At 40.8% G+C, this 11,032-nt stretch overlaps 1 protein-coding gene across 1 annotated transcript; it reads left to right on the top strand.

Annotated features, from left to right (window-relative positions):
* The first annotated feature begins 1,033 nt into the window (after window positions 1–1,033).
* On the top strand, window positions 1,034–10,424 carry LOC131234373 (protein NSP-INTERACTING KINASE 3). The gene is made up of 11 exons (XM_058231200.1): window positions 1,034–2,186; window positions 2,957–3,089; window positions 3,199–3,270; window positions 3,782–3,925; window positions 4,072–4,143; window positions 4,273–4,332; window positions 5,280–5,377; window positions 5,894–6,043; window positions 7,591–7,932; window positions 8,933–9,324; window positions 9,654–10,424. The coding sequence occupies exons 1-11, from the start codon at window positions 2,084–2,086 to the stop codon at window positions 9,969–9,971; spliced, it is 1,884 nt and encodes a 627-aa protein (XP_058087183.1). The 5' UTR covers window positions 1,034–2,083; the 3' UTR covers window positions 9,972–10,424.
* The last annotated feature ends 608 nt before the right edge of the window (window positions 10,425–11,032 follow it).

Genomic DNA, 11,032 nt, shown 5'->3' with positions numbered 1-11,032 from the left:
AGTGTGACCCACCTAAGATTTGGATCTCCATCATTTTTGGAACCATACTCTAAAATGAGCTGTTAAAACGGATGTACAGTGTAGATGTAAGTCATATACATTATGGGCCCCACAATCAATGAACCACCAAAGCCGTACCCGATTGAGGTATCCGCCAGTCACGGAGTAGAGCTCCACCAGACCACCTGCGGCAGTGTTTCATCCGAACCACATGCCGCGTGCCCGTATGGATCTAGACCGTCGAATTAGTGCGGACCATTTTGTACAGATAATCCACTCCGAAATCTCACCATCTCAACCATCAATTGTTGGTTACTAAAATTAACGGATGTAAATACATTGCTTAGCTGTCCAAAACTAAACAAGCAAAATCAGATAGCCGTCTAATCAATTTGAATTTTGTGCTATGATAATCATCAGAAAATGGCCCACAAGACATTCAGGATCGATGTATTATGCCACGTGTACGGTATATCTGATATGACAACTTAAAAAAGTGATGGTGAACAATCACTGTAGTTCTAAGCGAATGATATTTCTTATTTTCTTACCTGCCCGCTTTTTTTATTTAATTTTATTTTCTCCCATCCTTTCGTTCGCTTTTCTGATCGTCTTTCAGTCCAATCAATCCAAACCAGAGCTACCAAAAGGAAAAGAAAAGTACTGTAGTCGCAGGACTACCGAAGTGAATTCTTTTTCTGCTAGTTGGGCTATAGATACGGATGATCTGAACCGTTGGAAAGATGATTCCTTCTGTGGATAGGCTAAAAGAGAAGTTTGACCTTCACGAACTTTTCCAGTCGTTCGATCTATATACAGAAATGTAATCAAATTATAGATAGTTTGTATCTAATGTAAAATTTTCGAATGGTTAGGATCATCTTTACAGGAAAAGAGGGATATGGTGGGACCCACTTATTGAAGTGGGTCACACACAGATTCACGTGGTCCAGCTGGCAAGTGTGATTTTACTTCAGTAGTCCGAGGCTTACATGCTTTTATATCCCCTCACAAGAAGAAAAGAAAAAGAAAACAAAATCCCGTTTCCTCACTCTCTCTCTCTCACTCTCTCCCTCTGTATTTGTGTCTGTTTGGCCTTTTCCATTCGGCCATTGCGTGTTTGCTTGTGCGTTTGCTTGTGTTGTTTTGCTTGCTTGGGTTGGAGAGAGAATCGCGGTGGGTGGAGAAGAAAGCAGGGGATAGAAACCAACAACATACAGAACGAAATTTGCGAAGATTGTGTAAAGATGAGAGATGGGATTCTCAATTCTCTAGGATTTTGAATTTTCAGAGACGTTGGAGCTTGTTATTGAGGGAAGAATCTCTCCTTTTTCTGGATTCTGGGCCTTTTATTTGGAAGAAATGGTTGGAAGATGGAGAAGTCGGATTGAGATAAGTGGTTTTTATTGAGAAACAGTCGTTTGGCATCTGGGTTTTTGATTGCAGAGGATTTGAATGGAGTTTGTATAAAAAAGTTGGGGTTTTTTCTTGCTATTTTTCTGATGGCATACTAGTTCTGGAGTTTTAATTTCAGCTTTGGCATCTGGGTTTTTGTATGAGAAGTGTCTGAGTGGATCTTGAAGGAGTTTGTATTTAAAAGCTGGGAGGTTTCTTCCTTTCTGCTGAAAATAGTGGTTTTTGGGGTGGAAGTTTGGCTATTGGGATCTGGTTTTTATTGTGAGAGGCTTTTGATGGAGTTTGTTGAAAAAGAAGCTATAGAAAGTGAGTTTTTGGTTACTTTTCTGTCGAGATAATGGTTTGTGGGATGAACTTTCAGTTTCTGGCATCTGGGTTCTTACTGTAGAGGTTTTTGTTGAGTTTTTTGGAAGATAAAAGGCTAGAGCCGGGTTGAAGTTCCAGCAAGATTTTCAGTACGAGAGGCTTTTGATTGGGTCCATGGAAAGAAGTAGCTAGAAAGATCATCGCCTTTTACCCTTCTTTTTTTTAAAAATTTTTTCTGCTGAAAATGGTGGTTTTGTAGTTTGAATAAGTGGAGTTGGTTTCCTTTTTGGTAATGGTAATTTTTGCATTTGGGTTTTGACTGAGAGAAGTTAGAAGTCTTGTATTTGGACTGGAAAAGAGGATGGAAAGAAGAGATTTCCTGTTTTGGGAAATGGGATTTCTGGTTTTAGCATGGATGGAGAGTTCTTCTGCTACTTTATCTCCTTCTGGTATAAACTATGAAGGTTAGTTAGATCTTGTCCTTTTTTTTCCTTTCATTTTTCCTCTATATGAATTGCTGCTTCTGAATAAGTAGATGCTGTTTTGGAAGTGTAGAAGACTATATGCATAGTTCTCTCATTGATTTTTAGTGTTTTTGTTGTTGTTTATAATAGTGGAAATTGGATTTCTTTCATTTCTGTAATTAATGTACTTTTCTGCATTTGTATTAGGATATTTTTATTCACTTTCCTTCCTAATATTTTGGGTTTCTTGATTTGTATTGAGAAATATATGTGTTCTTTAGAAGCTGGCTGGTTCATGCCGTTTAAAGAACGGAAAAATAATTCGATGGAATTTCTAGTTCAGTAGAAGTTCCAAAATTACAAAATGGGGCTCTTTTGTGCTGTATTGGAAAGAAAGAGCTCGTGTATCGTTTCGTGGTTTTGGAAATTCTAATTAGATCAGGAAACCAAAATCCTGGATTATTTTTCTTGCAGCAAATGCTGCCTTAATGATTCTTTTCATTTTCCCTTTTCTTTCGATTTGAATACTGCTAGAATGTTTGAATGGCCCTTGTTTTGTGTTTATCTGATGAAAATGCTGCTATTATTCTCGTTTTTTAGTGGAAGATTTGTAATTGAGTCCATCTGAGATTATCTGAAGGACCTATTTTCTGTTTTTTGTGACCAACTTTTAGATTGAAATCTTGTATTGATTTTATGATACATTACCAGCATTCTCTAATCTCTCTCTCTCTCTCTCTCTCTCTCTCTCTCTCTCTCCCCTAATGCAGTTGTCGCCTTGATGGCTATAAAGAACGAACTGAATGACCCGCACAATGTATTGGAGAACTGGGATATCAATTCAGTTGATCCTTGTGGGTGGAGGATGGTTACCTGTTCTTCCGATGGCTATGTTTCAGTTCTGTAAGATACTACTGCTTAAATCGGACAAAAATCCATGATCATCCATCCGTTTATCTCACTTGAACATGCTCATTTTATGATTTTCTCTTTTGGGTTTTAATGCTATCAGCGGGCTACCTAGTCAGAGCTTGTCTGGGAAATTATCGCCAGGGATCGGAAACCTTACCAATCTGCAATCTGTGTAAGTGGAAACTCTTTATTTTGAGCGATGGTGGTTTTCATCCGTCGAGTTTTAGCTTCTATAAAATGTAGAATGTATGAGGGGAATAATCAAATCGTGCATGCATGTCTATGGGAAGAACCCTCAATATTCCATCTTGATTGGCCATTTGATCGGGCCCCAATCAACATGTCTGGCCTACATTTATTAACCCAAGTTGCTCTTATGGTGGGCCCATGGTGATGTTAGGTTCCCTAGAAATGGAAGTGTGGACCATTGGTTTTTCTTTTTTCATTTTCATCAGATGGGTAGCAACATCTGGTAAGCGAGGTACTGGCTATTCCCATACTATAATGGAGCTTGCCAGATCAACTGCTAGGATCATCTCATCTGATTCGTTTCATTCAATCCAGCATTGTCTATTTTCTTCCTTTCATTTCCTTTAGGAATGAAAATCTAGAATCTTCTTATAAAAACTTATAAGATTGTAGTTTTATGTAGAAGATGATATGCGGTTTTTGGTCCAATATAGGTTGCTGCAGAATAATGCCATTTCGGGTCCTATTCCTGCTGACATTGGAAAGCTGGAGAAGCTTGAAACGCTCGATCTCTCAACTAATAAGTTCAACGGTCAGATACCCAGTTCAATAGGGTATCTGGAGAACCTGAACTACCTGTAAGATTGGTGAATTTTACAATGCTTTGGTTCCCATAACCTGCATCTAAATCGCTCAGAATTTCCTTTAGGCTCATTTTATTTTTTAAAGGAAAGATTTCTTGGGTTAGGAAACTGATCGGTTGTTCTGTTTCGTTCTTCGTCAGGCGTTTGAATAACAACAGCCTTTCTGGACCCTTGCCCGAATCTCTGTCCAACGTCGAAGGTCTCACTCTCTTGTATGATTCTATATCCTTTGACTCTTTCATTTTTTTTCTTTGAATGTTTTATCTGGAAAAGCCTGAATTTAAATGTTTTATCTCATTATTGGAAAAACAAGTCATTATTAATCTTGAAATTGCTTGCAGAGATCTTTCCTACAACAATCTGAGTGGTTCCTTGCCAAAGATATCAGCTAGAACTTTCAAGTAAGCAATTCTGTGAACATTTCATCATTTCTTCTTTGATTTTGAGGCAACCCATTTAACTTGCAAGGAGCATGGATGTGTTGGTGTCAGCCGTGGACAGTGGACACAAGCTGTTGGATGCAAGGGACCCTTGAAAAATCCAATGAGCCAACATGTCTTTACAGGCATATAATGATATAATTGAAAAATATATTATTATATAAAGAGGTCTCAATTCCAACCAGTCGGGCCACAAGTTATGGTCCGCCAGTGGATAGCTTCTGACATATTAAGTGCATGCTTACGTTGGGCCCACCAAGATCACGTTGTGCAAAAATTAGCCCCATCTACCCATCAGGTGGGTCATAGTGTAGAAAGCAATGCCTAGCTGTGATAAATTCCAAACTAGAAGTGTGATCCACTTGATGATCAGATATGACTGATTTCTGCATGATGTGATCCTCATGATGGGACCAATCTATCGTATGGGTTCGATGCTGCCTGCACATGAAAGGTTGAAAGTTATCCATTGGGTGTACCATAGCTTGCAGTCCAACCAGTTGGACTTGAGACCTCTTATATAAAATCTAGTATGTAAATGCGGGATATATTAATGCATTTGCATTGCTAGAAATACATTAGAACGCACAATATCCAAATACTGCTATGATACAAGATGAACGAAAGATAAATTGCTAGAAGCACATTAGAAGTTTGGAACTAATTGACAATATCCAAATGCTGCCAAACGTATGATATAAAGAAAAGATAAATTAAAGTTTTCTCCTAGTAGAATTCTAAACTGTGTCCCATGAATGTGTGGGATGTGTCGCATATGGCAATTTTCTTTAAAATGGATTGTCCATGTTACCGATGAGGTGATCTTTTGAAGTGGTGCTTGACTGTTGAGTTTCTTCTCTCTCTCTCTCTCTCTCTCTCTCTCTCTCTCTCTCTCTCTCTCTTTTCAGCATTGTTGGAAATCCTTTAATTTGTGGCCCAAGTTCCGGAAACAACTGTTCTGCTGTGACAACCGAGCCACTTTCGTACTCACCAGATTCTCTAAAAGGTGATTTAACAAAGAGAAGTTTTGATGGTTGTAGAGTTTGGGTTGCGTTTGGATGTACTATGTAATTAAATTGCAATAATGAAATGACCAGATTGTAATGGGAACTGATCTCCTACAGGTGCACTGCCCCGCAACAGCGGCAAAGTGCATTTTCAGCCATGAAAAAAAAATCCCCCTGATTTTTCATGGCTGAAAACATGCTGTACCATTGTTACAGTGTAGTGTGCCTTTAGGTGATCAGTTCTAAATTGTAATTTTGTAGGACCAGGCTCCAAAATTGCATTTGCATTTTCAAGTTCAGGCTGTTCAGCTTGAAAGAAATGTAACTGCAATTTGAGGTCTACTTCCTCATTATTTGGCCATTTTCTCATTGTCAAAATAATTATTGGATTCCAATTTGATAGTGCTTCCAAACACGGCCTTAATATTTTTTTTTGGATGATAAATGTTTTGAAACGCTTTGGTGCTTTTCCTTTCAGACTATTCTAAACTATAGGCATCTCTTCCTTTTCTCAGGTCAGTCACAACAAGGAGGAACAAGAAGCCGTAAGGTGGCTATTGCTTTTGGTGCAAGCCTCGGTTCTGTATCCGTAGTGATAATTGCTGTGGGGCTGCTCCTTTGGTGGCGGCACCGACACCATCGACAGATTTTCTTTGATGTTAATGGTTGGTATTTGTATAGCTTCAAGTTTTCAACCCATGTTTCTGGTTTCTCGGATTGCTGCCTGCATTGGCAAATTCATTTTTCTGCTTTCACCTTATGCATTATTTGGCAGTTACAAGAAATTGCAGTTTATGTATACGGGGGCTTTCACATTGTCATCTTTTTACTTGTAATTAGCAAGCATTTTCCATTCCTTGCTTTGTATTTCTGTTGGTTTTTATTTGCTTTCATCTCTCTCTCTCTCTCTCTCTCTCTCTCTCTCTCTCTCTCTCTCTGTGCGTGTGGGTGAGTATGCGTGCATGTATGCGTGCGTGCAGTGCCGATAGAGCCCTGAAGCTGCCAGCACATCTAACAGACCTCCGAAGCTTCCAAGGCATCCAGTTGCATTTGGATGAATGTGTGCATGCGTGTGTGTGTATGCTGACAGACCCCTGGAGCTTCCTGTGCATCTAGTTGCATATGGACCAATGTTACCTAAATCTGCCCTGTTTTATGTTCCGAATCCTGTGATCCCGATTCTGGGTCATTTGTGATCTGGACTGCTATTTTCTCCTGGTGTAGATTACGTTTGTAATGTGAGTCACCGCATGAAACCCCCATGTCCCAAAAGTTAGCCTGATCCAAAAATCTGGTGGGGCATTGCAAGGTGAGAGGCAAATCAAGGGAGGGAATTCCCTCTCACTTTGCCATGGCCTGCCAGATTTTTGGATCAGGCTAACTTTTGCGCCCTGGGAGTTTCATGAGGTGATTCATCTGGTAGACCGTTTGGATTTTTGCCCACATCACGTGTCAAAAAAGTGCTCACGAGTTCCCATGAGAACTGGTTCCCATGTGAGCATTTCACCACGCACATTTGTTAGGTTAAGGCTTAGATGATGATGATGATGATGATCTGCATGTGGGACCTATAATAATAATATTCATCATTTCATATACAAATTACAATATCAATTTGTAATTTTGTATATAAAGCTTTTACCATATATTCATCATTTCATATGCAAATTACAAATCCACGTTATACAACACCCAGAGCACCACACATTGGAGAAAGTAGCGCACTGTGTAAATGTTTCCATGCCACATACTGGAGTGATCTCGATCTAGGCAACATTGACATGGACATGCTGGTAGTCCATATCATCTAGACTGCCCATTTGGTCCAGCCCACTCTTCATTGGCCACCATGAAAATAATAATAAAAATAACATTAAAAAAAAATGAAAAGATTGGGTGATTCCATCTTTCTGATGTCCTTTGAAATGGGTCTGTGTTAGTTTTCACAGAAAGATGGGTCTTGTCATAAATCTGAACCATCCATTTGATAGGTCTTGTCATCTCTCTCTGTCTCTCTGTCTCTCTCTCTGAATATGTTGTGCATGTGGTGTGGGTGCATTCGTGTGTGCATGTTAGAAGGACCAGATTCAGAGCAACTCATTGTGGAGAGATGGTTATGTATGCTTTACAATCTAGAAAATTTCTAGTGTGCATGTACTTGTCTTGGGCATGTCCGCTGGCCTTTTCTTCTGACTTCAAATTTGCCTGTCAGATCAATACGATCCAGAGGTGTGCTTGGGACATCTGAAGAGGTACTCATTCAAGGAGCTTCGGGCCGCCACCGATCATTTCAATTCGAAAAATATTGTAGGGCGGGGAGGTTTTGGGACTGTGTACAAAGGTTGCTTGCAAGATGGTACCCTAGTGGCTGTAAAAAGGTTAAAAGATTACAATGCGGCGGGCGGTGAAGTTCAATTCCAGACAGAAGTGGAGCTGATTAGTTTGGCCGTGCACCGCAATCTTCTCCGGCTTTGGGGGTTCTGCTCAACGGAGAACGAGAGGCTTCTTGTCTACCCTTACATGGCAAATGGAAGCGTTGCCTCTAGATTAAGAGGTGAGCAGCCATATTAGTTAGGTATTTCATATCACATGCAGAGTAATGACAGTCAATTGTCACAAACACCTCCGTTGGAAAATGTGGCATATGTATACAAAATATGGACCGATAATTTGGTGGGCCCATCATTGACGAGCCATAACCTCAGAGTAGTGCTAGTCAGACGATGCCCTAAATGCTTGAATGGAGGATTCCTGTCTGCTGGATTTGAACCATGGACCAACTTATTTTTAGCCGTCTCTTTTCTCCCTGAAGTATTTTGGATAGCAAAGTGATTTGAGTTGCATTTTACATGCCCAGATGGATGATACAGTAAAGCTGATAGAACCGGATTATGGTAGAGCCGATTTGTTGCAGTACAAGTGGCAGGGTAATGAATCAATCCGGTACATCCATCTAGTGGCCCTTTGGATGCCTGTGTATCCAAATACGAAAATATCCGATTGTACTATACATCTGATAGGTGGCTTTCAAAGTGACGGTGTGAGATGAAAATAGTTGATGGCCACACATTCATCAAGGGAAATTGGAGAACTGTGACAGACAGGATTGTCTAATTGGTTTGGTTTTTGAAACATGGGCCGTCCATGATAGAGCCCGCTAAATGGACTGTCCCGGTCGATACATCTCCTTGCCTTGTCTACTGTGGAGAGATGGCTCCCTACTTCAGTTGTACTTATAATATGACAGGTCTCATATGAGAGCTGATATTTACTCCCGCCCTTGTGGAAAGCGGCACCCTTCTTTCTACTTTTGGTAGTACAACATACTTCAAAGTTGTACTCTTGGTAGTACGATACTTCAAAAATTGTACTCTTATATTACAAAATATGGAAGAAGAAGGCACATGTCATTTGTGGGTGGGTGTTAATATCAATTTCCTTTATCATTTATGAAACTAGGAGAATAAATGCTCTCTCTCTCTCTCTCTCTCTCTCTCTCTCTCTCTCTCTCTCCTGAAAATGCTTCATTTCTAAGTTGTTGGTTTGTCTTACAGATCACATTCATGGTAAACCAGCTTTAGATTGGCCGGGGCGAAAGAGGATAGCATTAGGAACTGCCCGGGGGCTATTGTATTTGCACGAGCAGTGTGACCCAAAAATAATTCACCGTGACGTGAAAGCTGCCAACATTCTTCTCGACGAAGACTTCGAAGCCGTCGTCGGAGATTTTGGGTTGGCAAAGCTCTTGGATCACCGGGACTCACACGTGACCACAGCTGTGCGTGGTACGGTCGGGCATATAGCTCCAGAGTACTTATCGACGGGCCAGTCATCGGAAAAAACTGATGTTTTTGGCTTCGGTATCTTGCTCCTAGAGCTGATCACAGGTCAGAAGGCGTTGGATTTTGGACGGGCGGCCAATCAGAAAGGCGCAATGCTTGATTGGGTAAGATTCTTTTCTCTTTCTCCCCTTCTTGTTTGATGAGAAGTATCTTTAGGACAGAAGGCTATTTTTAATGAGGAAAGCCGTGATACTCTGGCATAGCATGATGGTTCATATGGCACTCTGAAGTCGCACAAATGACATGTATTAACTCAGATCAAACTATCCAATTCGGGTGGTGACTTTAGATGGGTTGTAAACCAAGCATTTATGGAACTGATGTCCAAACTGGCCCACTGAAAGAATGGTCCCATCACCAAAGTGGGCCCCACTTGTACAGCCTGCTTGATCAAACATTGTTTTATCTCCCCACTTTTTCCCATGTTTTGTAGGTGAAGAAGCTTCATCAAGAGAACAAGCTCTATCTGATGGTGGACAAAGATCTAAAGAACAAGTTCAACCGAGTTGAGTTGGAAGAAATGGTCCAGGTCGCGTTACTATGCACCCAGTTCCACCCCTCCCACCGCCCGAAAATGTCAGAAGTGGTGCGGATGTTGGAAGGTGACGGCCTGGCCGAGAAATGGGAGGCCTCTCAGAAGGTTGAGACGCCGAGGTCCCGATCATCTGATAACACGCCCCAGAGGTACATGGACTTTGTTGAGGATTCTTCTCTCGTCATTGAAGCAATTGAGCTCTCGGGTCCGAGATGACACCAATTGGTCGCGGCCCACTCATAGTGCATTTAAGTTTGAGATGTTGGAACTGAAAAAGATGTGTATGCCCAGTGGAAGAGATTGCATGCGTCTGATTGGTACTAAAATTATGTGCCGAAAATCTTCCACCGTCCATTGACGGCGGGTGGGAATCCCTATGCACATTCGAAATGGGGTTCTTGATCAATCCTATTTTGGTGGTGTATGGGTGGGCCACCTGCAACCTGTCGACGGTGGGATATATCTTTGTACACAATCTTCTGTGTACCAATGTGGACACTGTTGTGCTCTGTGATGTTTAATGGAAGTTGTACTGATAAGAGTTGAATGCATCTCTATTCATCTGTACAAAAATGGAAAAAAGGGGTAAAGGAGTTTGTTGAGAAAATTCTGACATCTTCTAATATGTTGCTTATGAGTTATGATAAGGGGAATGACAAGCGTTCAAGATGTGTGGGACCCACTCATGATTTGTATTTATAATCCAAACCGTGCATTTGGTGTGCCTCCTCATGTTCACTGTATATACCAAGAATGATCTCGATCCAAAAATCAGGTGGGACAACATGCTTGAAACCAATATATCTTCAATTGCTGTGATCCAACTAAGTTTTGGAATTGTTTGAATTTTAGGGTGTTACTTATCCTGGTGGGGTGCACCTGATTAATGGTTTGGATGACATAAATAATACGGTCGAAGGCTAGTATTTTTGTGTTTTCAGTTCATCTCGGTAGGAATGAACTTATGAAGGGTCTATATGGCATATAAACATGGCAGTGGACCACAGTCGATAGGCATTTCCCTACCCACCTTTTCTGGTCATATGATCCACTTGAGTTTTCGATCTATCTGTTTTTTTTTTGCCCATGTCCTGGTATGATCAGGCAAAACAGATGTATAGGGTGGATTCTCACAAGCATCATGGTGGGCCCCACCATCACAGCTGTTAAAGGTTTTCGCAGGAAATCTTGTGGACTTGTCACTTATGAAAAGTAGGCAATCTCTAGCATTGAATTAAACCAGCTCTTGACTTTCATTAGAAACTAGGTTTTCTTAA

Source organism: Magnolia sinica, chromosome 19, assembly GCF_029962835.1.
Source record: "Magnolia sinica isolate HGM2019 chromosome 19, MsV1, whole genome shotgun sequence".
NCBI lineage: Eukaryota > Viridiplantae > Streptophyta > Magnoliopsida > Magnoliales > Magnoliaceae > Magnolia > Magnolia sinica.
Note: the sequence above shows the minus strand (reverse complement) of the source record. Positions and strands in the feature narration are given on the sequence as shown.